Below are 22,779 nucleotides of genomic sequence, written 5' to 3'. Positions count from 1 at the left end.
CCCGGCTGGAAGCACGGAGCCCCCGCACGCAGCCGCGGATGCGGCGCGGCCCCGGCCCCGGCCCGGCTCCCTCCCAGGAGGTGCGCGGGGCCCGGAGCCCCCTCCCGGGCCCCCTGAGGCCGGAGCCTCGCGGCCGTGGCCCCCGAGGTTCTGTCAGTGCCCTCCAGCCCCGGCCGTGTCCTTCCCCCCCCCTCACACCGACCACTGTGGAAAAACTAACGTGTAGGGGAGAGGGCTCGAGGAGTGTGGTTTTTTTTATTTTTTTATTTTTTTTTTCCAGCGTCCGAGCTGCAAAGCGATCTCTTTGAAAAGTGATCCCGCGGCGTTTTTACGGCCGGGTTTACAAGCGGCGGGCGCTGAGGGGCCGGGGCCGGCGCTGGGCAGCCCGGGCTCGCTCCCCACCTTCCTCCCGTTGCAAACAGGTGTTTCCGCGCCCTCCGACACCGTATCCGTGGCAGCAGCTGCCGGGAGCGCTGCAGACAGACGGAGGCAGGCACGGGGAGACGTGCGGGCCCCGCCAGGGGAGGGGAAAACGCCAGCCCGGCCGGGCAGCGCCCGTGCCTCGCCTCGGTGAGGAGCCGCAGCCGGAGCCGCCCCGCCACCGCCCGGCCCCGCCAGGCGGCGCTGCCGCTGCTCGCCGCGTTGCCGCTGCCCTGCCGGGGCCGGGCGCTGAGGGCAGCCGGAGATCGACATCGCCCCGTGCCACGCTAAGGGAGGGAAAGAACCACGGGCAAAAAACAGCCCCCAAAAAAACAGCCCGCAAACGCGGCAGCTCGCTTTGCTGCTGGGGACACCTCGGGCTGCAGCCTCGGTGGATCCTCGAGGGGGGCAACAGCGGGCAGGGCTGAAGTATCGGACCCCCCCCTCAGAGGGTCTCGGCCTCCTTAAGGGGCTTCACACCTCAGCGGGTTTCCCGTCGGCGAGTCTGTCCCCTCACGGATCTCCCCCTTCGGCAGGTAGCTCCCCTCAGGAGGACTCACTCCTCTGTGGGTTTCTTCTGCCTCAGCGGGTCCTTCCCCTCATGGGTCTCCCCTACAGTGGGTCTCCCCTCAGCAAGTCTTCCACCTCACAGGGTCTCTGCAAGTAGCTCCCCTCAGGAGGAGCAGGGTTCCCCTCAGCAGCTCTGTCCCCTCATGGATCTCCCCTCAGCGGGTCTCACATTTTGGCAGGTAGCGCCCCTCAGGAGGACTCACCCCTCTGTAGGTCTCTTCCCCCTCAGTGGGTCTGTCCCCTCAGGGATCTCCCCCTTCGGCGGGTAGCTCCCACCAGGAGGGGAGGACGCCTCTCAGCAGGGTTCCCCTCAGTAGGTCTGTCAGCTCAGCGGGTCCGATCCCTCATGGATCTCCCCTCAGCAGGCCTCACATTTTGGCAGGTAGCTCCCCTCAGGAGGACTCACCGCTCCCTGTTTTTTTCCCTCTCAGCAGGTCTGTCCCCTCTTGGGTCTCCCCTCAGCAAGTATCTCCCCCCGGTAGGTCTCTCCCCTTGGCAGGTTTCCCCTCGGTGGGGTCTCTTCCCGTCAGCAGGTAGCCCCCTTCAGGAGGACTCACCCCTCAGCCAGTCTCTGCCCTCAGCAGGTTTCCCCTCAGTGGGATCTGTGCCCTCATGGGCTTCCTCTCATGGAGGCTCTCCCGTCAGGGGGGTTCACCCCTAAGCCCCCCCTGCAGTGGGATGCTTCTCCCCACATCTATCCCAAGGCAGAGGGAGGGTTGAAATGACCGTAACATGCATCCCCCTTTCGCCCACAGGCCTGGGCAACACTCTGTTGTGAAGACATGAAGAAAATTGTGATATTACGACATGGAGTATCCACACGTGCATCTGCAGCGGGTGAGGGATCTGGTTTTTAAATGCGAGATGGGGGTGTTTTTTCCTGTCAGAGCTGCAGCTGTAAAAGGGGTGTAGTTGATGCAGAACTTGACACATGAAGCCTAAAACCATGGGTATTTTTAAAGCGTAGTCTGTTCCTGAGGTAGTAAAATCTGCGCAAGTGTGTTTGCTGGCTATTTGTCATGTATGGTTACGTGGGGATACCAATGTCTGTGGAGTTCAGGCATCCCACAGCAAAGATGGTGTTTTTATGTCTGTGTTATTTATAATGAAGATTCAGGTGTGATTGGGTAACTGAAGGAAACAAACTCTGCCTGCTGAAAATGAGAGAAGCCCAAGAAGGGGAGGGGAGGAGGAACACCCCAAATCTGAATAATTGCTAAGGTCATAATCCTGTTAATGCTGTGAATTTAATGCATGAAATTCATATAATGTGAATGATCCCAGTACAATCAAATACGCTCTTCTGTAAAACGTGGGTTTGCTGAATTAAGTAAGTGAGTTTTGCCTCTGGATTCATAGAGACCAGGATTTCACCTAATTTCTAAATATGTCTGAAGGTAGATCATAGGGGTATTAAGAAGAGAGAGAAAAAAACAGTTTCTTATGAAAGGACTAAGTAAACGCTGTGGAGGCTTCTGCCACTGACTTCAACAGGCTCTGGATCCGTTACAATATCCTTAAACCCAAATCCATACAATTACTTATAGGAATACTTAGGAAACTGAAAAAAAGTAACAGATTTCAATTACATTACAGTAAAATCCAAGATAAAGTAAGAAACCACAAATCTCCATACTTAAATAATGTATAACAAAATCAGAGAAATCCCTCATCCAAGCTGGCATTCCTCACTTAACTCTCCATTATTATGGTCTGCTTTTGAAGTGTCCGCAATACGTTTTATTGGGAAGTTGTATGGGCAGGTACAACATGTTCTATTTAGGCACAACAGGATGCAGAAAAGGTAGCTTTCTCTTTTTTTTTGTTTTTAATTTCCTGGTTTGTTTACATTTTTACTAAGCTGAGGAAAGAGCAGAGAGAGTTGTGCCCTGTATTGTTTGAAGAAAAAGTATGCATTTTGAATGCTCAAAGCTAGAATAAATTCTTTGAAAAAAGAAATGTTTTTAGGTATTTTCTTGTATATTAGATAGAAAACAGGTCTTCACTCAGCAATTTCTTGAATGAGGATAGAACTTTTACACAATTTGCAACACAAGGTGTGATGTGTTACAGAATTAATTTTCTGCTCTGCTGTGTTATAGTTTATGCAGTTCACCTGGTTTACTTGTTGATTAAAGCTTGTATTGTCTACCTTGGTAAATGAAATGGTTATTGCCAAACTATCTTGTATTTCAATTTACGGAAGAACTACCAATGATATTTATACTCAGCTGGCCAATGTGAACCTTGTAGGCCCTTTCCCATACACTGTGATGTTTAGCTAGGTAGTAAAAATACTAATGTCATTTATTTGCAAAATAATTACTATTTGCAGAGAGCAGCTGCATTTGATATCTTGCCATAAAATGATAGGAAGAGCAGGACTGGGGTCAAAGCAGTAAATTAATTAGAAAAGAGTAAGACAAACAAATGCAGTGAGCAAACCTAGGTACTGCATATCCTCTGCCTGGGGCAATTCCATTTGGTCAAGAAAAGGTCAGGATAGCTAAAAAAAAAAAAAATAATAATAATTGAAGTAACAATGACCATAAGTTAAAAATCAGACATGAAGAATATCTGAGGATAAAGAAAAAAGCAGAGCCTTGTACTTTAAAATAATTCTTCTGCTTCCCTAGCACGTCCCACTGCAGGATCTCAAAACAATTTATGCACACTAATGAATTAAGACTCACAACCAAGGTCACTGTGCATCTATGCTTTCCCAGACAGTTTCATTTTCCACTAAGAGATGTTTTTCAAAGGATATTGATGGTTTTCTGTATTTTTGGGGGATTTTGAATGCACAGCAGCCCTGCTGGAGCAGTAGCTCCAACCAGGCATCTGTCTATCCAGAAACCAGACACGTCTACTCCGCATGTGAAGGGAGCCCTTCTGCCTTTTGTTGTGTGGCGACCATCTGCGCTGCACATGGAAGGAATGTCTGAAGTTCCCCGGCAGATAAACAGGGCAACCACCTTTGTGAGGGGGTGAATAAACACATTTTCTTAAGGGGGGTGAAGGATGGCTTATTGGTCTTTATCTTCGGTTGTTTTTACTTAAGCTAGTATTATTATTATCTTTTGTAGTAGCACTTCCAGGCCCTAAACCCAGCGTAGGCCCGGTTTGTGCCAGATACTGCATTAAGAAGTGTGTTACAAACATCACTGCTTTCTCTTTTGGAAAGGTTTATAATGGAAGGCAGCATGAATGAAACAGCTGGATTTCAGTCAATATATAGAAGTATGTATATATTTTTGCAGCAAGTTTAGAATTGGTGGCAGAATTAAAGTATGGGTCTGAAGATACAGGTCCAGACTTGTCTGCCTTGGTCTTGGGATCAGGTGCCTAAATGAATGATGTGTTTTTCAAAGGGGGAAATCCCACCTTCTCCAGTTACTGTTTATTTCAGCGTCAGACGTGGATCTGCTGCTTTTAGTAATCCCAATATGAATCAGTAAGTAGGAAGCAGAGTTTTTCTGTCTCACTGCTGACTCATGAGAACCCACTTAGCATGAATTCCTGTATCTAAGTCAGCTCTCTATAGTCCTGTATAGGGGAACAAGTTATGTACACGCATGTGTAAAGGAACATCAGCGCTTTGTTGATCCTCAGGTATGCAATTCTGCTTTGGTTCTTTCCCATTTTGAAAACTGAAGGGGCTTATTCACCCTGAAAAATTACACCTTTCCTTGTCACAGGTTTGGTTCCTGACTCAAATACTGATACATTTCCCAGTACTAGAGGCTGTGTCAGGAACGGAGGGGGAATCTTTACGGGGGGAAAGTGGTGCATATTACAGTAGTTTCCATTTGGAACTTTCTCTTGGGATTAGTGCTGGAATTACAGGACTGCTGAGTTGTTAGGCTTCTGCTTTTGGCCAAGTGTACCAGAAGAAACTTACCTGTGTAGTTGTGCCACTCAGTGTATTACAATGCCAGTGCAGCTTGCCACGTAGCCACTGACTGATGCACAACTTTTCTGTCCACGGTGCTCGTATCTTTCACATACCTTTTACATTGTAGTCTGTACTGTAATTTCATGCCAAGACAGCAGCATCTCCTTCAGTTGATTCAGTTGATTCCTTCAGTCAGAGTCCTTCATCTCCTTCAGTTCAGTTCAGACCAGTTGAACCAAGGAACATGACAGAAGTTAGAAGAAGGGTATCTTGGTAAAATCCTTTTGTCATCATCTATTTTTTTTTTTTTTTTAAAAGCATGCTTTGGGAAACAATTAGGGGTGGTAAGTAATCTGTTACAGCAGGCTTGTCATGGCTGCTAAGGGGTGGGGGGGTGCCCAGTTAGCAGTGAGTCACTTCCTTTTCTGTTTTCACTGCTGGAGAAGCAGAAGATAAGGAGGCCATTCAAGTTGCAAAGTGCGTTCAGGCTGCTGAAGTCTGTAAGCAACAACAAATTAAAGGACTGCTTCACTCGTGTTCACTAGTGTTGGAGCCTTACTGTGACTTCAAATTATATCCTAGACCTAGAGTGGGACTTAAAGCTGTAATCTGTGTTTTGAAGCACCTGTGCAGCATGGTTGTGATCAACAGACTTGATAGGCACTTCAGTACCTCAGTACTTCTCTGTTTTAGGCTGAGAAGCTCTCAGTCACCAGGATGTGAATTGTTCTGTGGCTTACAGGTGAAATATGGAGCTAGTTCTTTCTACTGGATCCGTCTCTTGCTGTAGTTAGGTAATAAAAAGGATAATGTTGTAACTCCTCTCTGGAAAGCATAGACTCAGAACATACCTAAGGAAACACAAAAGCCGGTTCTAGTCCTACTCCAATGAAAAATGTCATTTATTATGTTATTCTTACATGCGTGTCTTTTAACTATATCAAATTTTTACAGAATTGTCCATGACCACGGGGGCGTGTATGTCTGTATCTGTATCAGTTGGTATTGGTCAAATATAAAAGAGTCACAGCAAAAGTCTGTCTAGCCCCATATCCTGCTTCTTGATAATGGCTAATAACTTGTGTATGGAAAGAGTATGGAAAACACGATGAGGATGGAGTGATACTTCCTTTGGCAAAGCCTTCCAGCGTTTTCTGGTGTAGGCACCTTCCTGAGCTGGAGTCTGTAGCTGTATCATTGTTTTTGATACTCCTTGATGGACCTTTTTCCATAAAATTGTCTAATCGGTTTTTTGAAACCCACTTGTGTTTTTGGCTGCCGTGACATCCCGTGGCAGAGAGTTCCACAACATCATTAGGTATTGTGTGAAAATGAATTTCCTTTTGTTTGCTTTTGAACCTGCTTGCTGCCTGCCAGCTTGAGTTGATGCCCTATTTTTTTTTTCTGTTAAGACTGTTTTTAAATAATCATTGTTGTTTACCTTTTCCATGCTGTAACAGCTTGTCTAGAACTTCATTGTTATTCTTCTTGTTTTCCAAGCTGAAAGGCTCCGGCTTGCTAAAGTTTTCCCTGGGCTAAGGCTTCCCAACATCACCTGCAGCTTTGGAGCACCATTATTCTTGTCCTTTCTGTAGCTGTGTATTTCCACAATTACTGAAACTCTGCTCAGTGTTGAAGAGGTGGGCATACTGTGGGTATATTCAGAGGAATAACGACATTTTCTGCTTCGTTCTCCAAACAAATCCTAATGAGATGTCTTTTTCCTAGATTCTAACACCCTGACAATCTCTTCAGAGAACTATCCACTTCTCCAGGATTTCTTTCAGAAGTGGCAATTGCTGATTTAAAGAACAGTGAGGTTGGCTCTTTCCTCATACGTTATTTTTCATTTATGAACTTTGAATTAAATTTACTATTTTAACACCCACTCACTGAATACATTTTAGGTTTCGTTTTTGGGAATGACTTTGTATCATCAGCAACCTGCCTGCAGCATTTCCACATAGTTTATGGATTATGAAACAGCAATAGGCACATCACAGACCCTGTTCTGAGCCCTCGGGGGAGCTCCCTACATCCCTGATGCAGAACATCTTTTTCTCTTGGCTACGATGTTTTCACCAGCCATGATGTCGCCTTTTCTCTCTTTCTCTCTTCTTACAGCAAGGTTCATTTATGAGCTCGAGTTCATGCCATAGCTAATAGTCTGGTCATTTCCCAAGTGGTACCTGTAGGGATTATCAGTTAATTCTTCATATGAGTTTGTTATTTTTATCTGTGCTGCTGCCTCAAGTTCATTCTCCTTGCTAAAGGGCTGTAGCTTTGTGTATTTAACATAGATACAAAGATTCATTGAGCTTTCTTGCCTTATCGCCTGGAAGTGTTTTCTAAATACCTCCACAAGCTCTTGTTTCTGTGAACTTTGTCCTGCGACTGCAGTGCAGATTTACAAATTGGAACAGAGTTCTGTATTTTTCTGTGGTCAAATTGCTTTGGGATCTTTGGTCCTGTAGCTGAACTTCTCTGTGTGTGTCTTTGAGGACAGTGACACTTGTTCTCTCCCTGCAGAACTAAAACTGGAATGCATTAGTATGTGGGGTGGGGTCAGGAAGTCTGTGCTGGAAGTTATTCTAGAATTGGGTGACTAGTTTTTTATGGAATAGCCTGAAGTGAACAGAAGGACAGAAAAGGGCGAAAATAAATAAATACACTCTTTTCCTAAATATGCTAATAGGCCACGGTTGTGGCACTTGTGATGACTGAAACTTCTCAGCCTCACTGCTGATGGTTCACATGAGTAACATTACTCAAGTTCATTTTTATAGTAGTGGGCTGTATGCTTACGAGACATAGAAACTTTAAAAAAAAAAAAAAGTGAATAGCCTGATTTGCATATTATTTTGTAATTACTCTTTTCTGTATATAAATCCTCTATACTTCAGTTGGCTTGTTCTCTTCTCCAGTGAATCAGTTAACTAAACTACATCATAACACACCTGCTGTGAGGAAAAACAGCGAGGTACTTTGCAAACTCGACTAGAGTAACGTTGCATTGTATGAGACTTCCATGATCCAGCAGCCAGCTGCACCACAAGTCACACTGCTTCCTCGCTATGTGTCTGTGAAGAACGGAATTAACTGGCTATGAAAACCACTGTAAAGACACATTTTTGATGAATTCTGCAAGTGGCCAATGGATAGGGAGAAGGTATCCAAGGGAGCACAGACTTGCTTGCATCTGATGGACACCCTTTGAAATGTGCATTAACTTTCTTTGGGATGAGAAGTGTTTCTTTTCAGGACAACCACTTGAGTTTTGTTATATGAGTTTCATTCAAATGTCATGTGAAATTAGGAGTTAATAGGATCCAGTTTTTATAGCATTGTCCTTACACAACTGCAGTATATAGTAATCGCAGATTGAGTTTCATGCAAGATCCCAAAATGTTTATTTTACAGCATCCTTCGCTATGTTTGTATAGCATTGCTGTGGCCTTTCTCCAGATGGGAACGTGGGAAAGCAAAAGGCAGGTGGCTTGCTCAAGGACGTGAGAAACTATCTTTAGTGGAGTTAACTGGTGCCTTGCTAGCACTTGTGTTAGCTTTGCTTTGGTCTGAGCAGTCACCTGGGTTGTGTTGCATTCCCTTTGCGAGCTGCTAGCACTCCTTAAGACCATATTTTGCAGGAAGGCTGTCCTAAGGATGTGTAGGGCCCAGAGCAACAAGCACAGGCAACTCTCTCATGTCTCTCATTTGTGCTGAGGAAAGATAAGCCTTGCTTATGCTTTCTTTCTCAGTTGATTATGATAAGATTTATCTGCCTCAAGTATGGGAGGTGGGGAAGGCACAACAGCTTGGTCTAAATCCTTCCTGAGAAGTGGTTCCAACACCAGCCAAAATCAAAGCCTCCTTTCGGTGTTGGGAGCTGGGATTTCTGGTCCTGGGTTGGTATAGCTGTGTCTGAAGCATCGCGAGCCTCAGAGTTTTGCTTCTGGATGTGCAGCAGAATTCAGGTTGACACCAAGAGACCGTGTTGACTGTAGTGAGGACAGAAACACAGAGCTGGGCAGAGCTGAGCATAGACCCAGAAGTCTGGCTCCTCTGGCCTCTGCTTTAATAGCATGGGAAGTTATGGCCTTGGTAAAATGAGGGAAGAAAGATGAGGAGTATCTTCTCATGCAATAGGCTAAAAATATTGAGATATACCATTGCTGAGGTTTTCTAAAAGATTAGAAACTTTTCAGACATCGCCTTCAGCAATAAATGTGTCAAAATGTGGAAAATTAAAATAATCTACTTCTCAGACACAAGGAAGCATCAATATGTCAATTGCTTTGAAAATCTTGCTCATGGTGGGGCTATGGTTAGACTAGCCAGAAGACCCCATGGTCAGAATCTGGTTCTTCTGTTAGAGAAAACAGAATCAAATGAAAAAAAAAATAAAATTTACAGCTTTCTTTGTAAACAAACCAGAAACCTTAAGGCCAGGCTGGATAAGAACACAACAGCTACTAACTGGAATAGTTCAGCTTAGGCTTGATAGAAGAAAATGATAGGTCTCAGGTATAAGCTACCTCACAGGAAGATTGTAATGAAATCCAGCCAGCTTCAAGAGAAAAACAAAAAATATTGATTTTATTCCGAGGAAAGAATGAGAAAAAGAACAGATATACGGAGTCTTCTGTCCACTTACTGCAGTCTGCAGTACTGACTTAGAAATAGGCAATGGGTTAGACTTTTCTTCTTGTGCTTCCTCCTGTAGAAATGCCCTGGGTTAGACACTGAAAGGATTCACTTTGGGATAGTACAGGGGAGGGAGAACAAGGACCTCATGCAAGAACTGACCTAAACTCTGGGAAGGTTTGTATAATCTAATTTACAATAAAATGGTATTTACAACGTTATCAGACAAAGCTTAGCAGTGTTAAGTTAAACAGCATATAATGTGATTAGTGGGGGAGTCGTGCCCATGATGTCATACACATTCTCTGAACTCTTGGAAGGGGCAGATAATGTCTCAGGCATTTATTCTCCGGTGACACATTAAAACAAAAAGTCCCACCTCCATAAAGCTCTGAGAGGATGGGAGGGAAATGTGTTTGTACACATGCAGGCAGACAGCTCCAGGGGAGCTGACGGCACTGCAGGCAGCTGCTCCCTTTGGAGCAGAACTCGACCTGTGGTTGCACCCTACTAGCGTGGTGCTGTGTGGTGGTTAAAACAGGCCCTTGGGAGCTGCTTAGAAGCTCCAAGGTCTATTCCTGACTCTGCCACAGAAGTGGGTTTTGACCGCTAAAGCTTTCTTTGCCTCTGGTTACTCCGTTTGTAGCAAGCAAAGCTAGTCAGCCGTGTCTGTAAAGTGCCCTGAGTGAAGAGCTGCATGTAGATGGAAACCACTGGCATTCTGTTCATTATGCAGAACAAATACAGCTAGACCACAAAGAGCTTTGCTGCAGATAACAGCAAGCAATTTCATAGTTTGTAGTGGCCCATTCAGAAAAAATTAAATCTTTATCTTTCTGTCTCTCTGAGGCAAGCAAAAGGGTATTAAAAATTTTGGCTGGACTAATTAATCTGGTAAGCAATACAAATCCCAGCTATAGGTTCACATCAAAGATAATCCAGCCTGTATTTATTTTAAAGCATACTTGTTGAACTCCGGTGTAGAGATTGACTAGATAGTATTCCTCTTTTCAGTGGTGCATGGAGTGAACAGAGGCTAGACTTGAGTTCAGATGGGAGTTACAGATGTAGAGAATGAGACGGGGCCACAGACAGAGCTGGAAAAGCCTGAAGAAAAGCTGTGGGTGGGAAGGAACAAGTGGGCTTGGAAACCATGGCTCACACGTCAGCTCTATTATATGCCAAAATCAACCGCAACACTGGTGTGATCTGCATCTTTTGTCACAACAAACAGTCATCGTCTTGGCTGCAACGCTGCTGCATGTTGATGGCAGTGGTGTGGATTTGTCGAGAACTGGCGTGCGTTACTGTTAGTTGACTGCAGAGAGATGCCTCGAGAGTAAGTCTTTGCTGTTCAGAAAGTGTGAGCCAAACTTTTGTTTATGACTGATGAACCAGAAGCAGGGGCCGAATGTAGTATGAGCAACATGGATCGTTGGGCAGTCCGATCAGACAGGTGGGATGTACTGATAACAGCAGCTAATGAAAGCGAAGCCTACAGGTCGTCAGCTTTTAAATAATCAAGACCGACAGATTTACTGCAGTAGCGTAATTTAACACTTTGTAGGTATGTGCTACATCATAGGTGCTGCTTGTATTAAATAGCCTTCAAGTTAAACAGCATTGCACAGTTTATTTAGAGGGGAATTTTTATTTCAGGCATTTTTACATTAATGTTTTTTTCCACTCTTATTACAAATGAAGTATCTTATCGTTGCAGATGGTACCGCCAATGGATAATTCTGCATGATCGTACCAGAAAGACATTTAAAATGACCTAGAGTAAACTCTCTAAGAACCGGGCATCCCAGAAACATTCCCAAACACAGAACATTTCTAGGAATGAGTATTTCTGTCACTCCCATTTAGAACCACGTACAAATAGTTACCTGAAACCCAGGCCAGCAGAGAAGCTGCACGGGGGCAGATTGCACACTGTGTCTTGAGTCTGGAGAACTGGGATGGGATGTCCTGTCCTGGGCCTCAGGTTACCCATCTGTAAAAAAGTCGAGTGTGATGCTTTGTATAGGCTCTGGCCTAGGAAAAGTGTTTGGAATGGCTAGTGACAAATGCCAATTAGGGACATAAACAGTCCTTAAAATAAAAAAAAACTTCACCAACTGTAGAGTCTGAATATCTTCATGAACAAAACGCTTTCCTCCCAGCTCTCACAGGAAGCAAGTTAATTGGTAGGCCAATAACTATAATGAGGCAGAACCTGGGGTTTTGCATGTGTATAGTGAGATCCTCCCCTTGGGGCCAAACTCCTGTTCCATATTATGAAAGCAGTAAAAGGTCTCCTCAGCAGGTGCTACATAAAGGCATTTCAGCTTTGCCTTTGCAGCACTGGAATTGCCAAGCTATTGCTTTCCTGAGTCTCCACATGAATTCCCCAACTCAATGTGCAACAGCTGTGATAGATACAGCCTTGAGAAAAGGGGTGGCAAAAGAACACCACAAATGGGGATTTAATCAAATAGCACAGAGCTGCAAAACAACATCAGCATGTTTCTACTCAGCTTTCCTTTGGGTAAGGGAGACCCTCTCAGTATCAGAGTTCAGAGAAGAGAGGTAATGTGTAATTATATGCTATCCAGGGCCACATTGTTTAGCTTAGAGTTAGTGAATAACACTGGATGTGTTCATTAATGCAGTGACTAACAGCATGGTTTACCTAGAATGATGCCTACAAACCTGAAGAAAGATCTTTCTTTTAACTGCCTGCGTGTTGCTACTGCCTCTGTAGATTTAATGAAGGAATGGTTTACCACAGCACCTAGGTTTTAGCCATTCGAGCCAGGAAGTGAATCAGAAGCTGCAATGAGATGGGGCAAGTCTGAGAGAGTGGAAGTAATTCTTGCAGTATAACTTAATTAGAGCAGAGTAGCATTTCCCTTCCTTCAGAGGTGGTTGTGGAAGCAGTTGCTTTCTTCCTTACCGAAGCCTTCTGAAACATAGTTTACACAAAAAAATAGTTTACACAAAAAAAACAAACATAGTTTACACAAAAAAATGAAGTAAGGCCGGATTATATTAAGGGCAAGAAATAGTGAGAGTTACTGTTTTGGACTTGTCCTTGAAAAGGATACGTTTAGCAATGCTTTTTGTTTAATCCTTTTTGGAAGGAAAAATTTGTTGTACATCAAGTCTACCTGTATGAGTTTCCATGGTGTTTCTTAAGAGCTTTTAGGAAGGCTGTCTTCCTTGTCAAATACTGACTACGCCTGTTTGATCCGAGTGATTGCTTAGTTATGATTGACATATAAAATAGGGGAGGAGGTTGCATCAAGGAGAATATAGCTAGCTAACTACTGTGGAGGGTAATGTGTTAGAATAGTAAACACCATTACAAAACTGACTTTTTTTTCTTGTTTAAAAATTTCCTTGATTTTTTTTTTTTTGGTGTATGCACTTTACAGAGTGATCAGAAGCTGAACAGCAGCATCTGTCAGAGAAGATAAATGACTTACCAGCAAATCATCGTACTTAAAAGGAAGACAAAGACAAAAACCTGTGGAGTAAGGGAATGAGTTTTAAATTAGCCATTTCGCGAAACTTTGCCCTAATGAAGGGCTAATCTTTGGGCCCCTGCAAAACAAATGAGAGCATCTATTTAGACACAACGGAAACCAGCTATTGAAAAGGCTTTTTCCTTATGAACCTAATTGGCAGCAAAATAGTTCCTTTGGTAGCTGTCTTCATTTAGCAATATCTTTCCCTTTTCCTGATTTATATACAGTAAAGTAAGGACTTGCTTAATTACAAACACATTTGCCTTTTCGCAGGTTGAAAACTAAATATGCTTGAGTGAACCTAGCTAGAGCACTCAAAAATAAGGTGTATAAATTCTGCAGCATAAATTCTCCAGAGGTTGCCTGAGAAGAGCTTTATCTGGAGGAGTTTAATGTAGCGTGCACTCCGAAAGCCTTTTCCGTACATCGAGGCAGCCCTGTGTGCAGGGTTAACTGGAGCGTGGGCCAGCATGGAGATCAGCTAACTTTACACAAGTTAAAATCTGACCGGGGATTTCAAGGATATTTTATTCATTAAATTAGCTTGTTCTTCTATTTTTATATATAAGGGTAAAATGAATATTTATTTTTCTAAAATCTGAAGATAGGATTCTGAAACATCTGACAAAATCTAAAGCATCAGGCACTTGATTGCTATAGGAGCAGGATTGTGCCTTTAAGGCAGAAGGAAGGAATGTGCCAGTCATGGTCCCTCTAAAACAAGGACTTATCTTGATTATAGAATTAGCTTGGTAGTAGAATATGATCTCATCACTGTGAAAGATTACATAAAATATCAACTTGGCTGGCCTTTAAGCAGTTCTTTTCTCAGCTGCATTTGCAGTGCAGCAGTGGCCACAGGGTTCTGTAATTTGAAGAGATGGCCATAAAGATATTTTGGAAAATTTGGCTAATTGTATGAATTCCAGTAAACAAATTCAGGGACAGATAAAAGCATGACTGTCTGATGTTTTCTTTGACTTTTTAAATTTTATTCTAAGACTCTTAGAGCAAGCAAAACTTGAACACACTTAACTTCATAGGACTTACAATTTCTGTCAAAACCTGTGAAAATAGATACCTGTTAGATGAAAAGTCACGGAAGTCAATGTAGGCTGTAATGTAAATCGGTGCTTAGCTGTGCAGAACCTGTCAGACTGGCAGGTAAGAATCTACCTGGAAAGTAGGTTTCATCTGAGTAATCAGCTGCCCAATCTGAGGTGTCTGAGGAAAATTCACCAGGTTTATTCATTTGCTTTTTGTTTTACGTCAGCATCTGAAGTGTTTCCTAGAACAAGGAAAAATACAAAAAGTATTTCTCTACTAAATCACGTGGATGCCTGGCATGTGTACTATGTGTTTATTTGTTTTTCCAAGGTGAAATTCAAAGACCATACCAATGCCCTGGGCCAAAAGGAAGAACGGGAAGAGATACTGAAACAACAATGGCCAGGCTGTTCTCATGCACTGATTCGAGCTGTGATCTCCTCAGAACCTATCACATTGGGAGAATGACACTGACACCCTTCAGCTCATATGGAAAGAGGATAGGGGAGATCCTGAATACTCAATGCGCAATGTTTGTCCTAAATCCAGTTACCTTTCCCCGATCCACTTTGTTATTCAGTGCATTAATGTCCTCTCCATCATCCTGTGATGTTTGCAGACATAATCCTGCTCTCAGAAATAGTTTCTGCTCCTGCAGCATTTTCTGTTATGCTCAGAAAAAAATAATTAAAAAATAAAAGGCCTCCACAGAGGAAAATTCTCACAAACACTGTCTTCCCCCCCCCAGCACTGTCTCCTTTCAGATTTCTGCCACAGCTTGGACTTGCATCCCTGCTGGGTACAGTGCAGGTTCAGGAGCTACTGCACATTCCTTTGTACTACACAGCCCCTTTGAGAACTTTGGGGCTAGAAAGCCTTTCAGCCTCCCACTTTGTATGTATGCAGTGTAATCCATTTGGGTCATGAATGTTAGACTTTATGCTCCAATTGAGAGCCAAACCTTTTTTTTTAAATGCTGTATTCAGTTCCACTTCCTCAGTGGGGCTATAGGTGCCATGCACCATCTGAAGTCAATGTCAAGTGATGGAGGCTATGTGGGCATGATCGGAGCCATGGCTTGATCCCCCACGTCTGTGCAAATAAAACTTGGGTAGATGCTGTCAAGCCTAAGAAAAATTCTTTTATTTCTAGGGATCCCAGGAGCGTTCAAATGACCCCTACGTTTGGAACATAGGCCCTATTCTGAGTGTCAGGTGTAGCAGATTTTAGGTCATTCTGTCTGTTTTCAAAAGCCTGGAAGAATTGTGTTTAGCAGAAAGGGGTTCCCAGCTTTAGCATAGCAGAAGTGTGGTGTGTTTTTTTTTGTTGTTGTTCTTTTGTTGTTGTTCTTTTTCCTCTCTGATTCTTTACCAGAAAACTCAGCAGCAGATCTGATCTAAGATGATGTCTGAAGACTGAATTGGGAAGACAGTTGACTTTCTCTGCTGCAAAAATTGAAACTTCAGTGAAAAGGGATGAGTCATGGGCTTTCTATTTTATGGGCAGTTCATTGAGCTAAAAGAGGAGAATAGAACCTTTTCTAAACTACTCTTTCTTGTAAAATGTGCATAAGCAGAAAACTTTAGTTAATATAATTGAAGTTAAATTAAAAAGAATTGATGAAACATAAGGTAGGACTTAGTCCCGTATCTGTGGTTTTCTAGGTAATCCTGTAAGGAGTGGAAAAAAGATGAACCACGAAGAAAAGAAATTTAATGCAGTGCTTTCCAGTAGACTGCAGTGGGCGTTGGCTCAGAGTCACGGTTCATTTGACTTGTCTTTTAAAATGTCCTGAAATTTCTGTCCATGTCATTTGCAGCGAAGATGCTTATGCTTACTGGGAGCCTAACCTGAAACTGCGAGATGATTTCTGTGCTCCAGAGCCGCAGTGGCTGTCAGGAGGTACAGGGACAGGTGTGAGACTGTGATGAAGCACTCGCTGCCCTGCAGCTCTGTGAAGACTGACAGCTTTTTGGGATGAAATAGAGCTGTGCATTAAGGACCTCAAATTCTTTCCAAGGAATCTCACAGATAGTTGAGAGTGAAGACATTGAGTCATTTCTTGGGAGAGGATTTTGTTTTTATATCCTCAATACAGGGTGTTGCCGTAGTATTAATCATTATTATGGATAGAAACAAATGCATTCAGGCTGCAGTTTTGATCCAATCTGTTTTTCTGCTTTTCAACATTGGTATTTGCTGGTGTGAATTGCGTGTTTTTTCTTTTTCTCTCAGTAACAGTATTTCTAATTATGCCAAATGGGAACAGCAGAAATGGCATGACCCGACTCTACAAGCAAGTCAATTTTTTAAGTTTTGAAACTATAAAGGACTTCTTTTTTTTCCCCCAAAAATATTCAGATGTTAATGTAACTGTGAGGTCATTTGTTCCTTCTCTACTGTACTGTTCATTAAGTTGTGATCTTTGAGAGTTCAGTCTAGAGGAAAACACACATTTGCTTGTGTTGTTTCTTTTAGGATTTAAATTCTGTTTAAATTCTGTTAAGCTACACAAAGAATAGTTGGTCCTTGAGAGATTGGGCACAAAACTACATTTTGTGTGGTTAACATGCTTTAAGCTCTTTATTTTTCTGCTTGTGCTGTCTCCTGTTAGGCCTCTTCTACATTCTCCTCTCAACTGGTTTCTGTATTACAGGCTGTGGTTCTCCCACTTGTGTCTCAATGCCAATCCCATTTTTCATTCTGGTTTCCTAAACTACCACTTCTCGGGTTCAGAAACCTTCTTTAAATTCACATCTTCATTCGTATTCAGAGTTAGTAAGCTGCAATATGTTAAAATAACATCAGCTTCTCTGCCTTCTCTTCCTTGTCTGTCTTCTCTACCTTGGTTTGCACACTGCCAGCATTTCAGAGCAAGCATCAGCTACCTGTTGTGCATTACACAGTACCTCGTTACTTGGCATGTGGTAACTTCTGTCTGAGTCCTGGCATATTCTTAGCAAAAAGTTCTTCCTGTTCATCAGGCCGGATGCGTTGAAGAAGCAGTGTCTAGATCTGGATTGAATCTAGGATAAAGCTGTGAAGTTCAGGACCGAAATGGCAGAGGTGCACTCACCAACAAGGTTTTGGGCCTGAAATGGGAGGCCTACGTTTGGTCATCTGCTCCATCACTGGAGGTGAATGGAGCTGTTCCAGGCTGTTATCAGCTTAACTGAGCTTTTAGTCTCTTTACAATGTTGTGTGTGGGGGGGGTGAGGCTTTTTAATTCTGGATTTGAAGCAATTGGGTTTCAGAAATTTTGGAAAGAATGAGAGACAAGAATGCACTTCCTGCAGTGTATCTCTCCCAGCTCTGAAATTCCTGCCTGTGTTGCCACAGAATGACTTAAAGGCTTCAGCCTCTGGCTTTGAGCACCAAATACTTCATGTGCCTTTTACTATCCCCACCTTTGTTAAGGAAAATGTTATGACATGCTCCTATCATGTTCACAACTTTCTTTCTTTCTTCTACTGATTATTTCCTCCTAGCACCAAAACAAAATTAGACCTGCAAAGAAGATGTTAAATCAGAAACATCTCTACGCTGCTGGCAAATCTCTGCAGTCAGGCTGAGGAGCCCCTAGACCTTATTTTTACTTATTCTGGTTTACACTGATGTCATTTAATTGATTTCAGTGGATTACTTTAGTCAGCTTAGTGTCAGGCTCAGAGGCTATGGCAAATACTTGCGTGTTGCTTCACATCAAAGCTTCACCTCTCAGTACAGCTGCCCTCCCTCATCCCTGGCAGCGAGAAAGTGTAATGCCCTCATAATCACTCCTTTTCCCTAAACCTAAGAGTGCAAAAGGATTTTGATCAGACGCTGTCAAAGAATTGGGCTTGTCCCCCCCCCCAAAAAAAAGTTGAGGCTAGAAACATTTGTCTAACATTTTCTTTATGGTCCTAGGGAGGGGTCTGGGCTTTTTTTTTGACCCTGTGCTCTTGCGTTTCCAGTTCTGCTGTGCATCTTTTGTGGGCTGAAGGGGAATTGGTTTGAAACATCTCCATCTGCTTGCCAAGAGCTGCTGCTGCTGTCTCAGCCCTGGGATGAGGAGCAGATCTTCTCTGAGACTCTGTCCATGCTGACTAAGAAGGGGAAGAGAAGAGGCAGGAGTTTCCAGGATTTGCAGATTGATAAGTATAGTCTAAGAGTGGAACTGAGAGCTATCTTGATGTTTTGGGGATGATGCTTTGGGGTGACCAAAATTGTGTGAGGATTACAGAATTCATCACAAAGACTTTAGAAGCAGTAAGTTACTTGAAAACCATGTCTACTTCTGTCTCTTGGTGTATCAGCCAGTGTGGTGATGTACAGGGGCAGCAGGGAATAAAATGTATGTAGCAAAAGCTAGGAAGATTGAGGTTTAGGCTCCCCTTTACTGGAACGCAAGTACAGCTTTGTAGGAGTCAGGGTTTGTCTTCATTGCTTGTTTGAGGATTACAGATACTAATTTTATATTAAGGATGTCTTAGCTACCCCTCCTGAGGATGATGGCTGTTGTTCTCTGCTCCAGGTACATCCATGCTTCAGCAGAGGTGTAGACCAAGTTTTCTTTGCATTGGAGAACTTTTTGTGTGTGTCATTTACACAGACCCCCCAAACTGCCCGGAGGTCTCAGTGCCTGCTTCTTGTAGTTCAAGCCTATAACTAATTTTGTTGTTGTTGTTGTTGTTTCTTCAAGGGGGTTTGAATCTTGTTTAAATAAATTTTGAAACAACTTCCTCTTCAGTCTTTGGATAGAAATGTCCAGCAAGTGTTACACCAGCTTAAGGGAATGTGCTTTTCTTGAGCTGCTGAGACTGTCTACGTTTTTCATTAGCTTCCCTTCTTTTTTTCTAGTTTTCTTTTTCTTGGTCTCCACTAATCAAATTGAACTTAATACTTGAATCAAATTCTAAACTCTGATGTTCAAAGTGGATTTGTGATCAGGCTGAAATAATTCATCCTGTCCCTGCTGAACCCACCTAATCTACCTGCGACTTGTGTTCTTGCCCTTTTTAGTGCAACGTTTCTGTCACCCAAGCAAGAAAAATAGATCTTCACATGCTTGGCCGATCCATGTAAGCCACTGTTTAGTGAATAGGCCCTTTGGTCTGTCATTTTTTTTTCTGCTTGTTTGATAAACTTGAGACATAGTTACTTTGAAGACGGCATTATCTACCTGCTCTGGGAACGGTTCCATGAAAACTGAGATTGGATCTCTGGGCTGCTGACAAGCTAATTCTGGACGTTATTGCAAGCCTCAAGGTCAGTGTGCCTTTCAACAGCAGAATAGAATTTCTGGTGCATTCATCTCATTTTAAATAGGTCTCTCTAAACATGAGTTACACTTTCTTAATGGCGTGAGAGCTCAAGCTCATATACATTGCAGAGGAGTTTAAAAAATATTGAGATAGGAAAGGAAGAAGACCTTATTTCAAACTTTGGAGAGGGAATTAAGTAACAGCAGGAGTCTTCACCCCTGTGAGCCTCCATCCAATCTCTGGGTTAAAAAAAATACTCACTGTGTTGTAATGAAGCTGAAAAGAACTGGTGAACATGTTTTCTGGGAAACAACTAGAAGGGTTTCTGGAGTGATTTTTGTTTTGTAGTTTACAGGCAGTACCACAATAAGCCCATTTAAGGCAGTTTTAGTGGGGAGGGGAGACTGCAAGAATGGGGATGCTGAGCTCTGTTTCTCCAGGGCAACCTGGGGGTGTTGAGCTGAGACGAGATGTGAGGCTGGTGAGACCGGTGTGGTCATGGGTCCCACTCCTCTCCGACTGCCCCGAGAGCCTTCACCCCTAGAATTCTCGCCTGGCAGTTAGGGGACAGTGCAACTATCTGAAAGGACTGCTAGGTGGCTTCTGCTGTACTGTCAGAACATGCCTACCTCTTTCTTAATTGCCAGTTAGTCTTGGTCAAGCATTTAGGCGGAGTACTACCCAGGTGTGTGGTGACAATATACAGAAAATTTCATCTTGCACACAGAAAAGCTGGCAAAGATGACACCTTGCTACAAATAATAAGTGATAATACAATTTAACTTCCATTGTCAAGCGCAGTTAATGTTACCTACAAGCTGTCCTCCCTTGTTCAGACTTGCTGTTTTTTTTTAGTGCTAAGTTTCTGGAAAGCAGAAGTAGCTGTTGGACTTGCTGGTTCTTTCACCAGCAAGGGTCTAAATACATGCACAGCTGGTCGGAGCTGAGCAGAGCTGGGACTGAGACGACCAGCAGTTGGAACTGCTTGGGTTTTCAAGCAATAGGGTGACAAGCATAAAAAAGGTAACGCTTAAAGAAGGAGAGTTACAAGAGTAGTCTCCAGTGCATTCATTTCTAAGCACTGCCGAAATGGCACGTTAGGAAACAGAGAGGGTGTGTTCTGTAGACCAAGAGATATGTGTCCTGATACACTTGCTGTGCATGAATGTGTGCAAATTGTTATCTCCGTGCTTTGGTTTCTCCAGGAAACGGGGGAAAATAGTAGTTAGATGAAATATGCCATGTCAATTATTTTTCTTTCTTATGAAAGATCCTTCCTCTTTCTCCACGCCCTGCAATGTGTGCCATGTTTTGCATGCTGTTTCTCTACCCTCTGACTTGCTGACCTTCTTCGGGCAAATACAGGTCTGATGTAACTTCCCCCGAGTCCCATCTGACACCGCTGCCTTTTGATCCCATCAGAGCAGTTTTATGATGACTGGAGGGAGCGCTGCAGAGCTCTCAAAGTTCAGTTTTTGTCTGCCCATGGTTGACCCCCACTGTCTGGAAAATCAAAACTCTGTCTGGAGAGAGTCTCGTTGGCTGTTGGAAAGCAGCAGAGAACGGCAGCTATATTTAATCTTTAATAAATGAGCAATATTAGGTGTTTATGGAATGTCTGCAATAGTACATAGTATTAAAGTACAGGTTAATGTTGTTACTACTATTTTCAAGCAAGGGGAAGGTACTGTTACCTTTAATGAAGTGCTTATGGCTTTGTTGATTGCAGGAGTGTCCAGCTCCCCATGCTGCAGGACTGCAGAGTGCCTGAAGAGGTGGTGTTCAGCTTAGGTTTGTGTGTTCAGGCCTATCTGGTGAGACAGGGATTACTGACTGCTGAAATCTCACCTCCAGGTCTTGCACGATTAGACTGGAAGATGGCAGGTCTCTTGCAGGAGCAACTTTCTCCTCCACAAACAGTTCTGTCATTTTGGGGTGAGACTTGTTAAGGCCGAGGTCTCTGGTTTGGCCATATTGGGGTCAGATCTGTTTGTCTTGAGTCAAGGTCTGGATAAATTAAAAACAAAGAAGCACAAGACTGGTTTTTGATGATTTATATCCAGATTGTTTATCCCTGAGTTTTGAAGAAATTTGTATCTGAGGGTTGGATTTCAGGAAACTTTCATTTGGGCAGTGACTGCTTAAAGTGTTGCAAGAACCCTAGAAACCTGAATTCTTTGTTCGTAAGCCATACACAGTGCAGACTACAGCAACAGCAGCAATCTGTTTCCCCAGGAATTGCAAACAAGCTTAACCCTGAGTTGGAAAGACCATACTCTGGAGAGGCAAAAGGAAATTCAATATCTGAGCTAAATGTGTTCTGACTTCCTTGGAAGAAAGCCTGCCAACTGCACAAAGTTATGATGATGATGTGATGAGGACCCATCGTCCACTGAGGCCTCCATGAGGCAATGACGTTCACGGAGGACTGCAAAATATGCAGTCCCACAGGGCGGGAGGTATGGAGGTAGGCAGTAGGCCTTTATTATTCTTACCCTGCTATACTTGCATGCCTTGGAGAGCTTCAAGGTAAAACTTTTGATGTCCCTTTTACAATGATCTGTTTCTTTATGTATTTTGAAATATCTGGTTCCAATGGTACTAAAAATTTGCTGTGACTGAGAACTTTTCCAATGCAAAGTACTTGTTAAAATACAACACGTGTCCAGGCCAGACTAGACCAGGCTTGAATAAAGATTGTACTATTCTCCAAATTATATTGAAAGTTTGGCAATTTTCTTGAGCTTACAAAGTAACTTTCCATTGAAGTCTAATTATAGGCTTAAAAGTAGAAAGGCTTTCCTGTTATATAAAAAATAATAGTGACCTTTACTAGGTCCAGTCTGTAGTTTTGAAGCCTGATATTCAGGGACGTGTTGCTATTTGGCTCTTTTTTTCCCCCTTCTCTTTTCAGCAAGTAATTCTAAAAGACAGTGTCATCTTTTCCAACCCCTTTTCTGAGCAATGCCATTTGTGTTTGTCAGCCCAAGCTTCATCCCAGTCTGATAAATGTTCACGCTGGTCTATTTGTTACCTTTCTATGTGCTGCATTTTTGTCTCCCTTAGTGTGGGTCTGTTTTCATTCTTACGGTATGCTGTTTGGCCCTAGCTGATGTTTGTCTTCCCCAGCTGGAGGTGGATGCCACATACTACTACTACTCAATCTTTTCTGTTTGAGGGAATTTTGCTACAGTACCAAGCAGGTGGCATTTTCTGATAAAGCAAAGGTACTCTCTCTTTTCTTGCTATCAACATAGTCCTCACAGTAAGGCATTTGGAGTCTGAGAGTGGAAAGTTGCTTCTTATTTATTCGCCTATTTCAAATAGCCTTAATGCAGCTACCTGTGTTGTCAATCTGTTAAATTCAGTGAAAGCTCTGGATTCCCAGTGCTGCTGGAACGTAGGTTCCTACCCCAAAGCTGTGTTTGAAGTCTTTATGTCAACTATT

At 43.1% G+C, this 22,779-nt stretch overlaps 1 protein-coding gene across 8 annotated transcripts in view; it reads left to right on the top strand.

Moving 5' to 3' along the window:
- Positions 1-22,779, top strand: part of LOC308177150 (uncharacterized protein) — a 23,423-nt gene extending 644 nt beyond the window's left edge. The window contains exons 2-6 of one of the 8 annotated variants that reach the window (XM_080553947.1): positions 423-570; positions 1,746-1,827; positions 18,042-18,225; positions 21,567-21,798; positions 22,441-22,779. In XM_080553947.1, coding sequence (XP_080410073.1) covers positions 423-570; positions 1,746-1,827; positions 18,042-18,225; positions 21,567-21,585 — 433 coding nt within the window. In that variant the 3' untranslated portion in view covers positions 21,586-21,798; positions 22,441-22,779. The other 7 variants (XM_080553948.1, XR_013938922.1, XR_013938923.1 and 4 more) reach the window with 7 other exon arrangements.

The sequence above is a fragment of the Anser brachyrhynchus genome (genome assembly GCF_964034855.1).
Source record: "Anser brachyrhynchus genome assembly, chromosome: 13".
Taxonomy (NCBI): domain Eukaryota; kingdom Metazoa; phylum Chordata; class Aves; order Anseriformes; family Anatidae; genus Anser; species Anser brachyrhynchus.
This window is presented reverse-complemented; position numbering and strand designations above follow the sequence as displayed.